General features: G+C 39.1%; 1 protein-coding gene across 1 annotated transcript; it reads left to right on the forward strand.

The window, feature by feature from the left end:
• The first annotated feature begins 7962 nt into the window (after window positions 1–7962).
• Window positions 7963–19529, forward strand: pgr (progesterone receptor). The gene is made up of 8 exons (XM_042063962.1): window positions 7963–9150; window positions 11924–12033; window positions 12581–12697; window positions 13311–13616; window positions 14550–14694; window positions 14791–14921; window positions 15557–15714; window positions 17769–19529. The coding sequence occupies exons 1-8, from the start codon at window positions 8291–8293 to the stop codon at window positions 17922–17924; spliced, it is 1983 nt and encodes a 660-aa protein (XP_041919896.1). The 5' UTR covers window positions 7963–8290; the 3' UTR covers window positions 17925–19529.
• The last annotated feature ends 2945 nt before the right edge of the window (window positions 19530–22474 follow it).

The following is a 22474-nucleotide window of genomic DNA, read 5'->3' on the forward strand; positions in this document are numbered from 1 at the left end:
AGATGGATGTGAGTGAAGCTAGGCGGAGCTAAGCGGAACGACATTCATCTGGCTAGGGTCAGGTTAGCCTACATGCACACATATGCACACAAAGTGCATAAATAAAGTGCATGCACACATATTCTCTCACGGGATCAAAATAGTATATGCTTAGGCTATACCTGTGTTTCTAGCCTCCTATACGTATTGCAGGTGAGACATGGAAAAGCAGTTTTAGAAAAATGAGTTTTGCCATGTTATCCTGGAGAGTGACGGCCTGTGGGTCATGAAGGGCAGTTATTTGGATGTGCAGTGGCCTTAACCACGTAAAACAGAGTGAAATAACATTTTGTATAGAAACATTCATTGGATCATTGGATATTTTTCTAGCAATTTAGCCTAAACGGCATAGTGCATGGTATTTCCATAACCGCGAGACAGCACTTCACGATGACGGCAATGAGTAGTTAACAGACAAGACGCAATCTATCTGAATATCTGCAATCTATCTGAAATAACACCTATTTGAAGCCCATTTTTCTTTTATGTAACATATTGTGTGTTAGTGTAGGCTACATAGCTTAAACTGTGTAGGTATATGTTTAAACAGTAGGGCCTATTGCGAGTTCAATGTCAGCATGTCGACTTTAAAGTCGACACGTCGAGATTAAAGTAGATATGATATTTCAACTTTATTCTCGAAATGTCGAGTTTAATGTCGACGTGGCGACTTTAAAGTCAACATGTCGAGTTTAATCTCGCCATGGCAAAAATATTTTTTTTCTTCATGTGTGGCCCTAATACTCCGTCGTAGATTAGACATTGGCCTATATCATGTGGACAAAACATAGAACATATTAACCTACGTTGCTCAGCCAAATACTTTGCTGTTAGGTCCTTATCACGGAGTTACAGGCGATAAATGCGATGGTCAAAAGTAGCCTAAACGTCATAGCGGTTTATTTATTTGTAGGCCTATTAAAAGGGAAAAGCAGTTTTAGAAAAATGAGTTTTGCCATGTTATCCTATGGAGAGTGACGCCCGTGGGCCATGAAGAGCAGTTATTTGGATGTGCAGTAGCCTTAACCACGTAAAACAGAGTGAAATAACATTTTGTATAGAAACATTATATCATTGGATACATATATTTTTCTAGCTATTTAGCCTAAACGGCATAGGCTAGTATTTCCATAACCGCGAGACAGCACTTCACGATGACGGCAATGATAGTTAACAGACGCAATCTATCTGAATATCTGCAATCTATCTGAAATAACACCTATTTGAAGCCCATTTTTCATGTAACATTGTGTATTAGTGTAGGCTACATAGCTTAAACTGTGTAGGCTATGTTTAAACAGTAGGGCCTATTGCGAGTTTAATGTCAGCATGTCGACTTTCATGCATGCCTCCTGTCATGACTACATTCTACAGAGGGACCATCGAGAGCATCGTCTCCAGCAGCATCACAGTGTGGGGCGGAAGCTGCACAGATCAGAACAGGAAGACCCTCCAGCGCACTGTTAACACAGCTAAGAGGATCATTGGAGCACCACTCCCCTCCCTGCAGGACATTTACACCACCCGCCTCACCCGCAAAGCACTAATGATTGTCAAGGATACAACCCACCCTGTACACGAACTGTTCAGCCTCCTGCCCTCTGGAAAGCGGTACAGGAGCCTCCGCTCCCGCACCACCAGACTGGCAAGTAGCTTCATCCACCAAGCAATCAGGATGCTGAACACTCTACCCACTCTCCCATCACTGACAGCCCCCCCCACCCACCAGCCAACCAGGAACCTAGGAAACTAGGATCCTGTCTACCAAACCCCCCCCCCCCCAGTTACTTCATGTAACTGTTAAGACTATAGAAATATACAACACAACTACCTCTATTTTTTTTTAATATATGTCCTATATTTCTATTTTGATACATACATGTTCTATATTTCAGTCTTGCACTTTAATTTAATGTTTATTGTCTATGGCTATGTCCATAGTATGTCTATGTCTGTATTTAAAGCATGTCTATGTCTGCATGGGAAAGTAAGAAACGAAATTTCAATTCTTTGTATGACCAGTGCATGTAAAGAAATTGACAATAAAAGCCGACTTGACTTGACTTGACTTTAAAGTCGACACGTCGAGATTAAAGTAGATATGATATTTCAACTTTATTCTCGAAATGTCGGGTTTAATGTCGACTTTAAAGTCAACATGTCGAGTTTAATCTCGCCATGGCAAAAATATTTTTTCTCTTCATGTGTGGCCCTAATACTCCGTCGTACTTACGAGCTGGCACAAGAGTAGTAGCCTAGGCTGACGCATTAAATGTGTGCCGCCAAAGATTCTTTCACCGTCACTTGTTCTGTTATCAACATTCCTCTTTGGCAGCTACCAGAGCCATATAAAGGTAGCTACTATTTGCGATGCACTGCTTTCGACATTCATTTACATTAGATTCCATTCTTTTCAATACAACTCCGCACACCAGGGCCCAGTTTCCTGAAAGCATCTTAAGCCTAAGAGCGTCGTAAAGTCCCTCTTACGAACGTCTTAACATTTGCCGACTGTTTCCCGAAACCATCGTAACTTAGCGTCGTGAAAATAGATCTACGAGTGCTCCAGAGTAGGCCTACTCGTTACCGGCTAAGAGCGCCTTAGTACTTCTCACTGAGGTCACCAACAGGACATACAGAGGAATTACAACTTAGAATACATAATCCATTTTACGTTCCCATTCTTTATTGTGTTTACCTGTGATTAATCAGATTTTAGCGTGCAAAATAGCCTACATTTAATGGTCATAATAATGTGATGAAAAGCGGACAAAAATGCAATCAAGTTATGAAACGAGACGTTGCCAGAATAGTTTGACATTATCTTTGCTAAGTGAATATTTTATTAGGCCTATGAGGTAAAAAGCAGAGAAAGCAACATGTGGTGTAGTCTGTAGCCTACTGCATCAAAATCTAAGCCTACACATTTCCTCTCTTTCTTACTCGACTTCTTTCTTATCTTCAAACGTGTTCTTAAGTGACACCGCGAAAAAATATTGCATGGTGCAACAATCTAATCTTAAAAGAATTACACTTATTTATGTCTCTGTGTGGTATATTGGGATGCTTACATGCAGATGTCAAAGTGTTTCTATTTTCGTATTAATGTGAATTAATGTGTAGATTCGAAGTTTAAATGGTAGACATATAGCTGTGACGTGCAGTCACCTGACATCACCGTCAAATCAGAGGATATTTCAGAACTATTAACGTGGACAGCTCCATAGACATAATATACATAGACGCCGCATTGGCTGCTGGAAACGAGAAATGCGGCCGCCATCTTGGACCGGTCATACTCCTCGTTGCGTTGCAGCAGAAGACACAAGATGACAGCACTGTGCAGCATGTTCCTTCTCAGATCGGCGGACCATACTCGGGGGATTTACTTTTCACAAGTAAGATTTAACATAACCGTACTATTGGTTGTATTTTGTGAATAGAATATTACCAGAGAGCTGAGAAGGAGCAATCTTTGATATTACTGTATGACAATCGTAGCCATCTAGATAGGCTATGTTTACTCGGTGTTCACCCGGCTATGAACTGAGATAAGTCATATTCCATAACACTGACTTAGATTACAACTAACTGACACAAGAAGGCTATTGTAGAAATAAATCATACTAGATTTGGCCGGCGAATTTTACACAAGTGGCACAGACTAGCCTATTGGGCAATCGCTAGCTGCTACTTGTAGCATAAGTGTGTTGGTGGTAGCCTCACTATTTCCTGAATAAAGTAACTTTTCAATAGCTCAACTTCTTTATTTATCAAGTAGCTTAGCCAGACAAGCTACACTTTTCTTGTCATGTGAAATTAGCACAATTTAAAGTAGCTTCCTATGTAGTGAACTAGCCTACTGCTGTGTTTGTGTTAGGCTACTAATACATTTGACTGGGTGGTAGTTTTGTGTAGTGTTTTATTCATGGCAGAGTAACTGATAGTTTAGCTCACTAAAATTTCGAAGTAGCTTGCCCAACACTGTATTATTCACATGTCATTTACCCTGACAAGAATAAGATGCCTCTCAAATTCCTTTTCATTCATTTATTTATTATTTTGTATCTCTCCAGAACAACTGCCTTGTTCAAGAAGACTGTGAATGAACTGAACGGTTTCCTCACACCCCTGGAACTGAGGAAGGTGCAGCTCTTCATTGCAGTACTGCAGGGCATCTGCTACACTGTGACTGAATGTTTGATTTATGAGCTCCACCTTCATCACCTGCATTCGCCACTCTGTGTCCCATTTTCCCATCGTCTGGTTGACTCAGTCCTCTTTTATGGAGTACCCAGTTTACTATGCCATCTTATTTGCCCACCTGCTGTCTGAAGCACTTTTGTTCTCAGCCAAAGTGTACCCAAGCAATTTTAGCAAGGTGGGAACATACAAAATGACATGTACCAGTTGTCGAAATCATAGAACCAACTGCATGACGGTAACTCTGTCTCACTGAGCCTGTGAAGACACTCCCTGATTCTTTACTGATTGCAATGAACGGGTTGATCTTAGCAGTTTCTAAAATGTTTCTTAATTCCTTTTTATTTAATCTCTTCATTGGGGCTGGAACCTTTCTGTGAACTGTAAATAACAGATGCTGTTGATGAACCCATTGACACTGTTCAAGTGACAAGTCACCTTTTTGTCTTGAATTGATGAACTGTTACACTTACTATGCCAAACCAATGTCTGTTTTTTAAGGATCAGAAACAAACTTACAAACTTGCACTTTACAATATTTATGGAACTTGTCTAACAAATGCTGTTGATATTGAACCCAGTTACTCCATTTCCTTTATGCCACACCAATGTCTGTTCATCACTTTATTTTTGATGGCACTGAACTGAAAATGTTAATGGATTTTTTTCTGTAATTTTAACTCATTAAAACTTGTATCAAACCAGTTTTTGTCTATGCTGTCAAACGTGGACTAGTTATGTTCCCAGTTTTTATATTGGATGTCATCACTTTATAATATATCATATATCAGAATATTCTATTACTGTTAAGCCCACTATGAATATTAAAATATTCACAACCATGTTTCCTGTATCATACAGCTTTTCTACTGGGAGGTTTACAACTTATTCTGAGTCAATTTACCCAAGTTTGTCACTAAACCACATAGGCCTACTTGGAATACCCCTCAGATGTCTGAATGGCACTGATCTCACTTGTTTATAGAACCTTTCTGTGAATAATGCTGTTGATGGAACTTTTCTGTCAACTGTGAACTATATTTAACTCATTAAACTTGTATCAAACTAGTTTTGTCTATGCTGTTAAACATGGATTATGTTCCCAGTTTTGATATCGGACGTCAGGTCACTTTATATCATATCAGAATATTCTATTACTGTTAAACCCACTATGAATATTAAAATACGCTAAATCATGTGTCCTGTATCATAGCTACATGTATGACCTTTGCAGCAAAAAAAAACGCGTGAGAATCTGTTCGGTATTCAGTGAGATATGATTAATTAAGTGCGCTGACAGCTCATCTCACCGGCCAAACAGATTACACTGAGTGGAGTGGATGACCGGTCCAAGATGGCGGCTCCAAATCTCGTCAGCGCTAGTAAGGAGTAGCGGTCGATGCGGCGTCTATGTATATTATGTCTATGGACAGCTCCCCTTAAGAGCATCTTAAGAGCAGTGCACGCGCGTTCACGCTACGAGCATGTTCGGGAAACAGTCGGAAAAACCAAACGAACGATCGTAAGATGAATCGTAGAAAACCCTCTTAAGAGCGTGTCTGCGTCGTTATCGGGGAAGTGGGCCCATACTCTCTGCGAAGTCAGAGCAAGTTACTTTGCGAAGTCAGAGAATCTGGTTTCCAGGCTACCTCATAATGTGTGTAGGCCTACATTTTGTGCACGCACTTCTGCGGTAGCATTTATTTCCGTTTATATCAGCTAAATTTCTAAAGAATATTGTGTTGCTTCAGGTCTGCTGCACATCTTTTGAAATTTGATTTGAAATAATCAAATAGACCTACATCTTAAAGTTCAGTTAATAAAGTAACTTGCTTTGCTTTCATTTGAATCCCAATCAAGATACACAATAATTGCTTTATTGTTAATAAGCGTCTCTGTAGTCGTGGTGATGAGAGAGATGAGATCAGATAAAACTTCGAGTCGAGTTGTGTTGTATCTGGTCATGTGGTGTGGTGTGGTCCTGGAAAGTTCAGAAATGCAAAATAATAGAATTTTAACCATATGATAAAATATGTGATTAATCGTGATTAACTATAGGAATTCAGCGATTAATCGCGATTAATTAATCGTTTGACAGCACTAATTTTATAGTCGGCTTCCTCTTCCTCTGTATCTGTTGTTTCTTCCTTTTTTTATTAAAATATTGTTCAACTTTAATTAAACTATTATTTATATTTAGTGTATAGTCGTTTATGTGTGCCAGGTGGATGTTCTAGAATATATTTAGAATACAGATGATTGTGCCCACAAGATGGCAATGTTTTCTCATTTTTGTTACCATGTGCGTTTCGTATTCTGACAAAAATCAAATTAAGGATCCTATCACATTCTGAATCTATTACTATAAAATAACTATAAAAGAAACATCTCTGAGGGTCTGAGACATATGCTGAGATGATATGACCGTATCATGCTTCTTCCATAAATTGTCCAGTTAAATGTACAAAACACCTCATGCATCATGATAAATGCAATTATTATGAGTATTGTGTTCATTACATTTGGTCATTACATTTACATTTCACCTCACATTTACATTTCCTGTGAGTTTATGAGAGGGGAGCCTTGACTCATCCAATTGCATGGTATAATATGCCTGTGAGTGTGACATTAGCTTTGCCATAGCACCCATTCCTCATCACAGTCTGGGGGGGTGATGTTTCACAGAGTGTTCTGACCTCTCAGGCACATTAACAACTTACTTACAGTACCCACCTCTTTCCTGCCCACTGTGGGGCCACCCTTCTGTTTCTGTTGTGTGTGCTTTACACATGTGTGTGTGTGTGTGTGTGTGTGAAAGAGAGAGAGAGAGAGAGAGAGAGAGAGAAAGAGTGTGTTTGATGAAGGGAGAATTTGCATCACTGACCTAAAAACTTATCAAAGGTAGAAAAACAGCAATATTTTTATCCAATACGTAGCTCATAATTACAGAACCAACCTTTTGCCTCAGTTTTGTGATCTTATTTTAGATTACATACTAAACAATATAATTTTTATTTCACACATAGGGAATGATCAAGGTGCAGTAGGCCTAAATTATGAATTAGGCTTACACATTTTACAACACATCGCATTTCATGGAAGTCTAGTTGTCAAGGTGACTAAAATGGTCCCTAAAAGGATCGCTCTTGGTCATCTCGACCTCCTCAGCTCAGACCGAGAAGCCAATCTCCTATAGAGATACAGCAAGTCATAATAGGCTATACAAAGAATGCCTCAAAAAATGATTTTGGGTAGGGTTGCTTCGAGTAGCCTAGGCCTAAACTTTTTTTTCTCAACCTCATTTTGTTTAGCTATATGAAGCTACACGAGGTATTTTCATATGGTGGAATTACATTTCACAAACCTTAAAATGCATATAATGCATAGCCTATAATGGTTAGGTGGTCAAGTCAAAAATCTCTGAAATAGACTAAGCTGGTCTCCAATAAATTGTCAACCAATATTCTACAGTATAGGCTATTCATTAATAAGACACACTCCCAGGCCTACCAACAGGGTAGGCTTATTGTAAACAGTGATAGTGGATGAGCCTTTAGATATGATACATTATAGGCTTAGGCTATAATAATCAATATTATTTCTAAACAATCTCATATGGGTGTAGTCCTAGTGCAAACACTAGTGACAGAAAATGCTAATTATAATTTCAAAAAAGAGGCTGGTCTGAAGGGGGTGTTGTTCAGTGGCATGCCTCTTCATAGTAGCCTAAAAGTGAGTCTAGAATGTTTAGCACGTTTATTCTCCTTAGTCGACCTTTATTGTGTTCTGAAATTAATTTCATAGCCCATTTAATTGAAGTAAATCGGTATTAGCCTACTCATGGAGTCGCAACTGACTAATAGGCACATTTAAGGTAGGCTAGATACGTTTCTGTGCAGTCCTTGGCCGCAGTGAGTAATCTGTAAACGAGGGGTTGGATGGAATAGACGGCGCCAATCACAAGAGGAAGCGGGTTTTTGCTACAGTGCGCTCTGGAGATTTTCAACTATATTTTCAAAACGGAAAACGGAATCTTGTCGACAGAATGGAAAGTATTAATTCCACTGTAGATTCATGTACTGGCAAAAGAGTAAATGACTTCATAGAAAAATATCCGGACGCTGGAGGCGACAATTCAACTGGCTATAAGGAGACGACGGTTTGCTTCTCCACCGGTCTGAGTAGTTTCGGAAATGTGACAACTTTATGCACAGAGCCTGAATCAATCAGCGAGAGCGTCGTCCTCAAATGCGTAACAGACAAAGTGTTTAACAAAAAGTACAGCGATCGTACGGAAGAATATATTAAATCCGAGCACGACCCGTGGAATCTTAGCAAATCATTTCAGATGAAGCAGTCTGTGTCTCCTGAAAGTTCGCAAAGCTCATCTGCGTCAACTGCATTACAGGGAGATATGTGCAAGTTTATAAAAGATGAGAAAGAACCGTCTCTCATAATGGATCCTCACGGTTCCGATCTTGATCTGACATCAAACGTGTCTGCCACGAACAGTTGTTACAACAATGGCAAGAAACAGCAATTCGACTTTATGGTCGACGTGCCATCGTTCCCAAGCCACAGCAATGGCCAACTCAGCAGTTCTCCGAACATATTTGTCGATTTGAACCAGAGTAACGCACGACAACCATTTCCTGAGAGCGTCTCTGGGAAAGGTATGGTTAATTATGATGTGATAAACCAACAGGCATCTCAGCAGCATCTGTTCATTTGCAAGAACGAAATGTCCAGATGGCCGCTTCAGTCCTCAACTGCGGACAGTCAAGTTTGGGGTCAGCCCATGGGAATGACCGAAGAGCAGCACCATCAAGCGGCATATTCCTCAACTGATGGGATCAACACAGGTTTTCTTCAGAGGCCCTCGAACAACTACACCACATATTCTGGGTAAGGACATTTCTCGAAGGGTATCTCGTTGAGCGGAGCTCATTCAGTTATACCTATTGCCCAGGCATTTCTTGATACCCTGATGGTGTTATAAACCAAACTCTGTTTTAAATTCTGCTCAAACATAATGTCCCCAGATTGAATGGGCAGGAGTTAATTGATGGGTGTTACGCCTATGGTTTCTGATACCAATGGACTGTCTTAAATTTAGCAGTGCAATTGTCAGTATGAGTTGATTGTATATTCATACCTAATATAATGGAAGCATATGTGTAGCTTAATTCAAATGAGAATGCAATCTCCAATATGCAAAAAGACATTACATTAAGTATAGTATAAGTATATATACTTTTTTGATCCCGTGAGGGAAATTTGGTCTCTGCATTTAACCCAATCAGTGAATTAGTGAAACACAAACAGCACACAGTGTGGTGAAGCACACACTAATCCCGGCGCAGTGAGCTGCCTGATACAACGGCGGCGCTCGGGGAGCAGTGAGGTTAAGTGCCTTGCTCAAGGGCCACTTCAGCCGCGACCCACTGGTCGGGGCTCGAACCGGCGACCCTCCGGTTACAAGTCCAGAGTGCTAACCAGTGGGCCACGGCTGCCCAACCGAATGACAATTAATGACAGAAGCGTTAAATGTCATAAACGTTTATGACTTGTTTATAATGTTTATGCAATGGCCAATTATGCAATGGCCAATTCATTATGTAATTTAATATTGCAATTTGCAATAATTTCCAACAAATTGTATTTTAATCTGCAAAGTGACAATGCAATCCTAAAATCAATTTGAATAATTTGGGTTAAAAAATAGAATAAACATGGATTGAATTGCATTCCATTTTGCCATGGTACTTCAGTCTCAAAATTCAAATGGCAATTAATTTTGCATTTCAATATTCAGTTTCATCATTTAACTGTCAATTCGTTTTGCAATTTAATATTCAAGGTGCAATGTAGGATTGCATTTTGAAAACATATTTGGCAAAACTGACAATGCCAGCCTGAAAACAATTTGGATTATTTTGGGCAAAACGTTTTGCCATTGTTTTGAGGCATTTTATTCAAATGGAAAAGAAATAGCGCCCCCCGTGACGCTCTTTGTGTTGCAAAATTCAAATGGCAATTCGACCCCCCCCCCCCCCCCCCCCCCCAATAAAAAAAAAAAAATTGTGCCCCCTTGAAAATCGCAAATGCCCCCTTGGTCACTGTACTCTCCACTTCAGCCGTTCTTACTGGTCGGGGTTCGAACCGGAAACCCTCCGGTTAGCCTACAAGTCCGAAGCGCTAACCAGTAGGTCACGGCTGCGTTTGAAAGGATCATATTGTCATAGTAGTTTGTAAAATCTGTCTTACGAGTTTTGGAGCATTCCTTAACAGAAACTTCTAAACTAGGCTACTTTAATTCACGAGCATGACATATAGGGAAATTCCAGTAGCGTAACCTACATTTATCAATCTTACCAAAGATTTTCATTTTGTAATTGTAGTGAATCAGCTGAAAAAGCTACATAACATTAACATTTGATTACAAACACACAGTTTAAGTGGCATGTTATGAAACTTGGCAGAATAATTTCCCTTAACAATACCCTCAGTCTCCATAGAGTTGAAACAGTCATAAAATGTAGGCTGATTATAAAAGGCAGTGATAATTCCTAGTTGGGATTAAAATTTTCTTTACTGTTTACTGTAAATAAATATTAGTTAGCACTTTACTTGAAGGTATCTACATAAGAGTGACACATGAACCCTAACTCTAACGCTAACCCTAACTTGTCATGACAAAAATCGAATGACAATTAATGACAGAAGCGTTAAATGTCATAAACGTTTATGACTTATTTATAATGTTTATGACACGTTCATGACAGTGTCATGTCACTCTTATGTAGATACCTTCAAGTAAAGTGCAACCAAATATTTATTCTTATTATTTATTCTTTGGCAGTGTTATGATATCTAATAATATCACCATGATATCAATAATATATGATATTGTATACTACCTTCTTGACTTGTTATGTTATATGTATACTGGTCATGTCAACTTTTGGTTTATTCCATATTCCAGTGATTCACAGTCTTAGAACGTATCACACAAATACACACACGCACACACACACACACACACACACACACACATTATGTCACTCTCTATCTCTCTCTATCTCTTTCTATTATGATTTATAATAGAACACATAAATTAACTGCCCTATCAGTCAATTACACACGCACATGCATGTCAGTGACATCAGAGCTCTTTTGATATCTCGTGTGGAAATGTATGAGCTTTTACATTTGTTTTGATTTCTCTTGTATTTTTGATGCTTGATACTATAATCGTACTTAGTATAAGTAAGTATATATACTTTTTTGATCCCTTGAGGGAAATTTGGTCTCTGCATTTAACCCAATCGGTGTTAGTGAAACACAAACAGCACACAGTGAACACACAGTGAGGTGAAGCACACACTAATCCCGGCGCAGTGAGCTGCCTGCTACAACGGCGGCGCTCGGGGAGCAGTGAGGGGTTAGGTGCCTTGCTCAAGGGCACTTCAGCCGCGGCCCACTGGTCGGGGCTCGAACCGGCAACCCTCCGGTTACAAGTTCAGAGTGCTAACCAGTGGGCCACGGCTGCCCTGAAGAAAGGACTGCGCTGCGAGCAGTGTGCGCTACTTTGTGTGGGGAAATTCATCTAGTTACTTATTTACTTCTGAAATAATTATTTTGACAATCATAAATTTGATTTTTGTTTGTTTCACAGCATGCCTCCTCAAAGAGTGTGTGTCATCTGCGGAGATGAGGCCTCTGGTTGTCACTATGGGGTTGTCACATGCGGAAGCTGCAAAGTATTTTTCAAAAGGGCAGTTGAAGGTAAAGTGAAATAACGTCACCTAAACACCATCAGCATACGATAACCTTGTTTTCAGACAGCCAAATGGTTTCATAGTGAAGACTATTTTTCCCTACTTATTTGAGATGTTTTGGCTAAGTTTAGCATGTACCATGCACATAAAAATGATATGAAATCATGTAAATTGGATCAGCAATCCGCAATGCAATGCCTTTTATCATTTTGGTTAAAGCACACAATGTTCTAATTTTCTTACATGCTGTTCTCGTTATCTTTCAGAGGAAGATATATAAGAGCCACTGTGTCTGACCATGACCATGTCACTATGTCCTTAGCCTCGTTTCAGTTCCCCGCCAGTCTTCACTCCTCTTTCTCTCTCTCCCCTACCACCCCTTGCCCCCATGCACACCTCCCCTTTGGTGTGGTAAAATACAGCACCCATCTCTTCCCACTGCCATTGCCTGTCCTCACCAATGCCTTTTCTCTTTCTTTTCTTCTTAGAGACAAAGGGATGGCTTATGTTTCAATGTATCCTAACAACCTTTCTCTCCTCTCTCTGATGTCCAGGCCATCATAACTATCTTTGTGCTGGGAGAAATGACTGCATCGTGGATAAGATTAGAAGAAAAAATTGCCCCGCATGTCGTCTCAGGAAGTGTTACCAAGCTGGCATGATGTTGGGAGGTACTTTTCCTCTGTATGATTCTTAATTCCTATCTTAGTAGGTCACGGTAGTAATGTCTGACTGCTGGCTGTGTAGTTGTTTTTACAAATATTTTTTTCAGAAGAACCTATTCACATAGAAGACTAATCAAACATTGGTGTTTAAACTGCTCAGCGAAGTCATTCATTTCTTTGTATTTTATATGGATACCCATTGATCCTATACTTTTAAAATACAAGAATACATCAATACAACATTAATGGCTGTATGATAAATTATTCTATAAAGTATTAAAGTGAACAGCCTTGCCTTTCAAACAAAACCTCTATAACTAATGATTCATCAACATACAGTACAACATACAAAATCACAAATGGCACTGATAAGAGGCTGTTTGTCAACAAATTACCTAAAAGCTAAACATCTATATATATATGTTTGTTTTAGTACATTTAAAGCAACACAGTATATACCATGTTTCATGTTTGACACTCCAAAATTAAACCAAAGATGTTAACCATATCCATATTAACCATAACAATAAACTAGAGTATGAGGTCGATTAGTATTAGGATTTAGTCCTCAATCCATATGGTATCAGTGTAATTATTGCTGATTTATGTCTTTTTACAGGACGAAAACTGAAGCGATTTGGGGCCATGAAGGCCATGGGGCTACCCTCGTCCCTGATGTTCCAGTCCCCCATGGCTCTCGCAGGGGATTGCCAGACCATGACCACGATGCCCTGCATGCCCAGCTTAAGAGAGCTCCAGCTCTCCCCGCAGATCATCAGTATACTAGACAGCATTGAGCCAGAGGTGGTCTACTCTGGCTTTGACAACTCCCAGCCTGATATGCCTAACCAGCTGCTTAACAGCCTGAATCGGCTTTGTGAGAGGCAACTTCTGCGGATTGTCAGATGGTCAAAGTCACTCCCAGGTAACAGCTACTGGACAACCACATATACTGCACACAGGGGGTCATTGTTGGAAAGATATACAGGAAATTGGGTAACACTTTACTTGACGGGTGAGTTCATAACACATTCATAGCAGCTGTCATAAACTGCACATAAAGCATTCATGACTGTTTCATGAGACATGACTTAACATTCATACCAAACCTTTCATGAATGTGGAAGACAGAACGACGACAACTTGTCAAAATAAAAGCCAACGTCGTATTTGTGTAACCTGGATACTATTAATTTAATCTCTCCAGCCTTTGTAAATATTTCATGAATATCTTATGAAGTCTACATTGAATGTCACTTTACTGTAAAAGTTGTGAAGCATTCATAATCACTGAGTTTAACACTTGGAGGTAAACTAGCCTACATTCAGCTGACCCGTATTTGTGTAACTTGGAACGGTTGGACATTCCCAATAGCAAAAGATGAGAAATCATCTGCAAAGGTTACATCATAAAACAAATACATTTTTATGAAACAAAAATGATTTGCTTGACCATGTTCTGTCTTTTTGGCACGGGAGTAGCCCATTGACTCAGATGTGACGTGATCAGGTAAGAGGTTTGGACAAAAAACAGCAATGCTGCTTTGCGACTTTGGACTTTTATTTTGACAAGCTCTCGTTGTTCTGTCTTCCACATTCATGAAAGGTTCGGTATGAATGTTGAGTCATGTCTCAACGGAAAATAAGGTTAATTAAATGGAAAGTCCTCATGCATAAATAACGTTTCCAATACAGGCAGGTGCACAGGTTAATCATGTCTGAATTCTGAACCCTCAAAACCATATGGCTCTTTTTTCATAGTCCTACCAAGTGCATTCCAAATCTACTATGAATAATATAATTTAAAACACTGTCTGAAAGAGAAATCCTCTGATCATCTGTTATATGTTTGTAAAAGGATTTCGTAGTCTGCATATTAGTGACCAGATGACGCTGATCCAGTACTCTTGGATGAACCTGATGGTTTTTTCTCTGGGCTGGAGGACTTTTCAAAATGTTACCAGTGAATACTTATACTTTGCCCCTGATCTCATTCTCAGCCAGTGAGTAATTTTATTATATCAAAACATGTTAGTATTTATGTTGGCGATTAATGAAAAAATTCATTGAAATATGCCTTTTTGATCTTTTGCTTATAGAGAGCGGATGAAAAAGTCACCAATCTATGAGCTGTGCCTGGCAATGCAGGTCATCCCACAAGAGTTTGCTAATCTTCAGGTGACCAGGGAAGAATTTCTCTGCATGAAAGCCCTGATGCTTCTCAACACTGGTAAAATGACCTTTTGTCTGGCTGAAATACCAACTCTTTCCTTCTGGTTTGGCCAATATGCTTTTTGTTTCAAGTTATGAATTGCATCAATTGTAGCCTGCTGTTGTTTGAACAATAACAGTAATCTCCTCAAGGATGAGAAATATGTTGTCCTTGAGGAGAAAAAGAATTACATGGTAATTACAACACACCCTGCATGGTTCCTCTACAGAATAGTTCTCATGCCAGAACTACAACACAGCATCAGAAACAGGCAGCTCTCCACATGCCTACAGCTATGAATGGCCGATTTGTCATAATTGTATTTGCCATAGGTGAATTAAAGGTGAAGTGCCCAATTCTGGGTAAAGATTGTTGACATTGTTGAGTTCAACAGCCAATCAAATCATACCCATATGCTCCTAAAGCAACGTAGAATTATCGGTTTCTCATTTACACAGCCAGGTGTACAACCACTTGAGTTTTTTTTATCACATGCATTAAACAGACAGCTGAAGGACAGCAAGTTCCTTAATTTGCCAGAAAGTGTATTGGATTAGATTCACATCATCGCTAACAATGTGCTACACAATAATGGGATGTTTCATTTAGTAATGTAACAGGTGGTTTTCTTTTTGTCAATTTTTGTTCTGCAGTGCCACTAGAGGGTCTAAAAAGCCAAAACCAGTTTGATGAAATGAGACAGAACTACATCCATGAGCTGACCAAAGCCATCCACATCAAGGAGAAAGGGTTGGTGGCCAGCTCTCAGCGCTTCTATCACCTAACCAAAGTCATGGATGCCATGCATGAGGTATGAAGTGCTTGTGTCAGTGGTTACAAAATATGTGACATTATTAGTAGTGAGCTCTGATCACATGTAATAAAATGTCCATAAGTACCAAACAGAAAAGTAATATATACTTTTGTTCTATCATCTCTACTTTTTGGTCTACATATAGGCCATAACATTATGTAAAAATAAGACATTAAGCTTGACGTATCAAATATTGATTCAGTTGTTTGTTATTTGGCAGACCAGGACTGGAGTTTAGTGACTACAGACGTTAGTGAGGGTCCGCCATAATCAATAATCAACATTAGAGATAAGGGCATTACCCTCATTTGACAAGGGTTTGAAAATCACAGAGTTGGTAGGAGATGGTTGTGTGCACCCATGCCTGCCCCTAATGGCCAAAGCAACCCAGTCTGTCCCCACCTAATGTGTTAATGGCCTCTTCAACTCTTAAGGATACTTTCAACAATGTCAAATGGGCTTGCTTTTCTCAGAAGTCAGAGGCCAACAATGGTTTCGTGACTGTTACTCATCCTTAGTATGACCCATTTAGAACCAGGTAAATTGAGCTGAAATGTGTGTTTTAGTTATTGTGACAATTTAAATCTTGTTATTGTCGAACTCACTGTGCTTTTGTTAAACTTGTATTGAAAGGCCAAGATATTAGGCCTACATATGTTTACTGATTGCACAATATGATAAATTTACCATTACAGGGGATGTGATATAACGCATGCATGTCTGTAAAGGGCAGTCATGACATTTTTTTATTAATCTTTTTATACGCAAGCTCTGGATTTGTGGATGGAACATGTGCCCACATCAATTTTGCAAAATAATTTAACAAGCATTTGAAAATACTTTTTATACATCTTTACGTCCACATTCTACTACTACATACTGTCTTTATTTGGTCCAATATCAGTGTCAGTCGAGGGGAATTAATTACATTATTTTATCATATCAGTGATGATGGCTAATAAAGATGCTTAGACAGCTCTGTGGTGGCTGCACATGGCCATGATAATACAATAGAACACGGACTAGGGTACCGTCATATCGAATTTACTGTAATAACTCCATAGAATTCTTGAATTGAGTTTCATGTCCACACCACATAGAGTTCATTCTTTTGTAACATGCTGACAACTCAACAATATAACAGTATGTGCACAAATAACTAGGTGCTCAACAAAAACAGCAATGATGTATGTACTGTCACTAGCTCACTATTTACTTAATAGTTAAAGTGTTTCAGCTGGCCTCTCCTGGTTAAGTAACTTCTCAAAGATTTTAGTGTAATTTTGAGGATTGAAGTTGTATGGAAAGGAAAATGGATTTGAAAGTGAATGATGAGCTGTCACTGGCAGGAAAGTCCTGGAGCGCTTTTCCTTCCTCTCATTTCCCTGGAACTCACAGGTGCAAGTAACATGTAACAAAATCTATCGGCTAACACCCATTTCATTGTCTGAATTTAAAATTGTTGCATTTTACTTTGATACTTTAGAATCAGCTAAATCACATGCCTAATTCATGGTTCTATTGTAGTTATAGTGTTTTTTTTTTTTTTATCAGAGCTTCAATAAGACAGTAAATAAGTGCAGTCTTAAAAATGGTTATTCTAATACTTAAGCTGCAATGACTGGAAGTAGTTGTCTCCTGATGTAATTTATTGGCTAAGCACTCTTACTGAAGGCCTAATCTCAGGGATACTGGCTTGGAGATCACCTTGACCAGCAAGGCCATACTGGGCCTTACAGGCTATGGGTCTATGCAGGGCAGAAACTAATACAGACATGCCAATAACACAGTGCAACCCTTAACTGGTTGGCTCACAGTCTAAAATGAATGCTTCTCAGGGAGTATAATTTTGTAACACCCAGCCAAAACCATTTCACATCACCTCCTAGATGGATCAGATAGTGTAATAAGTTAGTTTTTAGTTCATTTTAGTTGTTTCCATCTCTATTTCAAAGCTACTGTCTTGTGTATAAAACAGTTTTTGTTGAGTTCCTTGTAGGCTAGTGTTTGCCTGAAGATAATGTTGGCTTCCTCTGGCTCTACCCATTTAGATTGTGAAGAAGGTCAACCTGTACTGCCTGAGCACCTTTATCCAGGCAGACGCCATGAAGGTTGAGTTCCCAGAGATGATGTCAGAGGTGATTGCTTCACAGTTACCAAAGGTTTTGGCAGGTATGGTGAAGCCTCTTTTGTTTCACAACAAGTGATGCTTCCTGAAGACTGAGTGAGGATGACCTACAATATCTTACCTAAGAAGACATCCTTGGACTTACTAACAACCTTGAATGGCAGCACCGTACAGTGTGCCCTAGGTTTTTTTTTACTATGTATGATGCCTTGTGTTAGCAGTCAATTCCATGGCTGAAGTTACTATTGTTTGATCAGTAGTTTGTGACAGCAGTAATATTATTATGCCCAGATCTGCACTATTTTGATTTCATTTTTTGTTACAGTGAGAGAAGGTAGGGACCCTTTCAACAAGGTAAACAAAAACAATGCTTGAACGTTCTATTTGGGCCCCAATCTACTTCCTCTGCATTAAGATAACATATGGAATGTTGAAAAGGAAGTCTTGTGGGGCCAACTATGATGCTGATAATGGAACTCTCTTGAAAGGGTCCAGATAGAGATGAGAACCACTTCTGGCAGTTCATCAGAAAAATGTGAACCACTTTAGGGATTTGCCAATGTGGTGTCTTCGGGTGGGGAGGGCTAAATGGGGTGGCGTGAGGGATATGGAACAGGGTATAAGTGTCAATATTTTACATTACGTTTTTATCGTCATTGTTGTAATTATTACAGGATATTTGGCAACACTTTCCATTACACAGCTCAAGTTACAGTATATCTTATTGGATGGCAACCAGCAGGTGGTTACTTTGCAGTGCTGTAAGGTTAGAATTAGGACTAAGTTTAAGGATTGGGTGTTGGGGAAATGCAGAGTACCAATGTGCTACAGTTATACTTGTATTTCCTATATTTCATTGTGTAGTTACAAAATAACAAGTAGTAACAGTGGCTATGTAACAGAAAGTGTTATTGAAGTATTGTTTTAAAAATTCAACTACTAGAACATTCATTTTTATTTATATACATCTGTCTGATTTAGATGAATTGTTTAGTGCAGACAATTACCTTTGTCCCAAGGTGTTAACTAAAACCAAAAGCAAAAATATCCAGTAGTTAAAAATGTAAAAATGGTAAGGAATGTGCAAAGTACTGCGGAGTAAACTGGAGATTGTTGTGTTTTGGCAGTACATTCCATGACTAGGTATACATATTTCAGCAGAACACTGTAAAAAAGGCTTGTTTGCTTGGTCAGACATAGAGGTTTGCTGTATCAAAGAAATCAGTAATGTCAGTTTCCCTAATTTATTAGTTATCAAATATGTATACATGAGATAACAAATGCACTTATTGTATTGGTAACATTAACACATAAGTGTATTTTTTTAATTGTCCCTTTATCTTCACATTCCAGTAGATGAAAAAGAATAAATAACATATTGTTGTGATGCTTTGTAGATATACTGCAACTAGTTAGCATGTTTGAGCACAATAGAATAGGATGATAGATGTTACATTTTTGTGGTGCGATATTATTTCCTTAAAATGTCCAAAATGCAGGGGAGTATCAGTTCCCCATCAGTACTCAAGGTCATTTTACATTCTCTTGTATTTAAATGGAAAAAGAACACCCTGATCTTGGCAGGCAAATACTTTGCTATCAAATACTTTGGAGTTTTCTTTTGGACCAGTGCTTTCACAGCTTAATATCAACCTGAAAAATTAAATGTTTATTTCCCAATTAAGCAGGCTCTTAATTTTTTATGCTTTTGTACATAACAAAAAACAACTCATTTGGTACATATATTATAAACTAATACACAGAGAGAAGTTATGAATATTGTAGATCATAGCACTAAAATTGAAATAACATTTCAACACCAGCACACCAGTTTATTCCGAATGTACATTTGATAGGGTAAGTTTAATGTGAATTCAGTTGAAACTAGTAAATGGATTAGGTGGTTCGATAGTAAATGATGGCCAGTTGAATGTTTGTTTGTCACTGGATACTAACTATCTCTGATTCACAGGATTACAATATTTTTTACATCATAGTAAAAGTTAAAGGTCAAGGTAGGTTGTGATATGGTTACACTTTGCGTTGGGGCTCTGCTCGCCCTGACGGTAGGCTACTTATTTTTCGATACTGACTGGTGGACAATACATTATCCTTTACCTAATGTTACTGACAGGGTAAAACATCATATTCAACAAGTAGCTGAAAAGCTAAACTTGTAGACCTTTAGGCTTTCACATTTGGAACAGGTTGAGCTCAGGGATAACCCAGTTTACTACCCATTTTAGTACAATTTGTTCCTTAGTACAAAAAGGTATCACTTGCTTTATTGGTTGAAAGACATTTGGTCCTGATGTTTGGACTATTACAAATATAAATGTAAAAACATGTCATAACACTGTAGGCTATTAAATAAGTTTAATGTGTGTTATGTCCGCAGACCGCAACATTGCTTAAATTAGCTTAACATGATTTTTGAACATGAAAACTATGGATACGGTTAAAACTCACGGTAGCTTTCATGGACGTCACCATAAGAACATAAGTTCTTTGTTGTCATAAACAGTCAGGAACCCCCATGGCAAGACTGAGATGCCCTCAGAGGGTAGAGAGGAAACAGTAGGCTACACTAAGGTAACATAACACTGACTGTTGTTTTCTATATGGCCAGGTTATTTTGACCTGTGTTTGTTTTGTTCAATAATAAATCGGGCTAACATGGTAATAGCCCATAGTCATGACGGTATTGTTGACTTGACGGTAAACACTGACTAACCTGGTTCTGTGATTTGTAAACCATAACTGCGTATGAGACTACTAATGCCTATCTCTTGCAGATCAGCCTTACAGGCACACAGAAACCTAAGGGAGACCTTAGAAGACTGCATGAGAAAATGAGGGATTCGGGTCACAGTGTTCTTTTAAATTGCCCTCATAAAACTGAGAAGGAACTACACTACATTCAAAAGGCATGCACTGACTCCCTAGTTCAGTTGGTATTTCATTGTAATTCATTACATGTCAGACTTTTATTATACAGTGATCTTTATCATTTAGCCAAATCAGTAGTAGTTATCAAAATATCAACATTTCTTGAAAAGCAAGCACTGTATATCCGCACTGCAATAAAATCAGTCTGTATGAGATTATAATGGGACAGACGCCCGTGTTGAATGTTTATTAGGTTGAATAGCTCTCTCTGATGATGAGAACTGGTGCCTTCCATCACTGGGTTACAGTGACCTGAACATTTGCCCTGATTCAGTGCCAGCTCATCCTGCTTTGTGGAAAATTCAAAAGGCAATAAACCCTCTGAGCTGTCTGGATGGAGGACAGGAGCACAAGTCATGTCAAGATTTCTTGCACGAACACATGCTGTTTTACGTGACAGGGCTACAATAAAACATGCCATGATGCAGATTCTGAGATTTCTGAGAATATGCCATTGTGACTGCTGTGAGAAAGCCAACTGAACCATCAGATGAATATGTGCTTTCCCTGTCCCCCATGTCTCATATTACTGTTTGAGAAGACCAAATGGAGGACACTGAGCTCATATCTATTCCCCGCCTTGCAACAGTAAGTAGCTGTAGCTATGCTGCAGTGGTTTCAATGGTGTTCAATATTGGTGTGTAATACACATTGCATATGTCTGGAGATAGCTGTGCATGGATTTGGCTGAGATATGAGTGGGAATAATTGGAGGGGTAACTGAGAATTCTAAACCAATCCCATGCCTACCTACCATAGTGTAACTCAAAGTAGACATGGTGATACAAACTTGAAATTGGAGAGGTGCTTTGGTGAAGGTTGGCACTAATCTTTAAGCACAGCCTTCTTAGTGATGGCCATGCACTAACCACATTTTTATATCTTTTCTCTGGATGCGTAGCCTTGTAATGAAGTAAAAAAGTGTTGCTGGAGTTGCAATGTGTGCAATAACCATATTTAAACCCAGGTTACAGACACATACTGTAAACAACAGTATACTACTACTACTACTAATAATAATAATAATAACAATAATGATAACAATAGTAATAATTACCACTTCTCCCTGCAGACCTTACCTCTTAACATAAAACATACAGGATGCTCAATCAAGAGAGAGTTCAACTAGGAGTTGGTGAATATTCAACATTATATCATAACTACAAACAGCCTACTGTGTATGTTTGACCATATTCTGTCCTCCAAAGAACAACGTGGTGCATTTTCTGAGAAACAGGACTCCCTGTATGGTTGTGAGCAGCAACACATCTCTGACACGCACAGTCAGCAGGAGACAGACTTCCTTCTTGGAGGTAAGCCAAGCTCCCTCAGGACAATTTTTTAAAACAAACATTGTGTGCTCCACTCTCAGGGCAAGAGGGTCAGTGACTAAGGTGAAGGACGGAAAGAGCAGGAGACGGTAGGCAGGCGTTCCAGGGGCTTAGCCTGAAGAGACGAATGAGACAGCATGGCGAGGGTAGGGTGCTGAAGCGTGTGCCATGAAAACCCATTTTATCCTGTTATCCTTCATGACGGTAAGATAATGTATCTGTCCCTGGAGAGGGAGCAAAAGCCAAGCACCACTGGGTCACAGTAACCTCTCAGCATCTCTGGCTTCGTAATTAGAGGGGGGGCATAAATCTCCACTCAAGTTTGAGCTTGCAGACTACCCTGAAAATA

Source organism: Alosa sapidissima, chromosome 15 (genome assembly GCF_018492685.1).
Source record: "Alosa sapidissima isolate fAloSap1 chromosome 15, fAloSap1.pri, whole genome shotgun sequence".
In the NCBI taxonomy this organism is placed as follows: Eukaryota; Metazoa; Chordata; class Actinopteri; order Clupeiformes; family Clupeidae; genus Alosa; species Alosa sapidissima.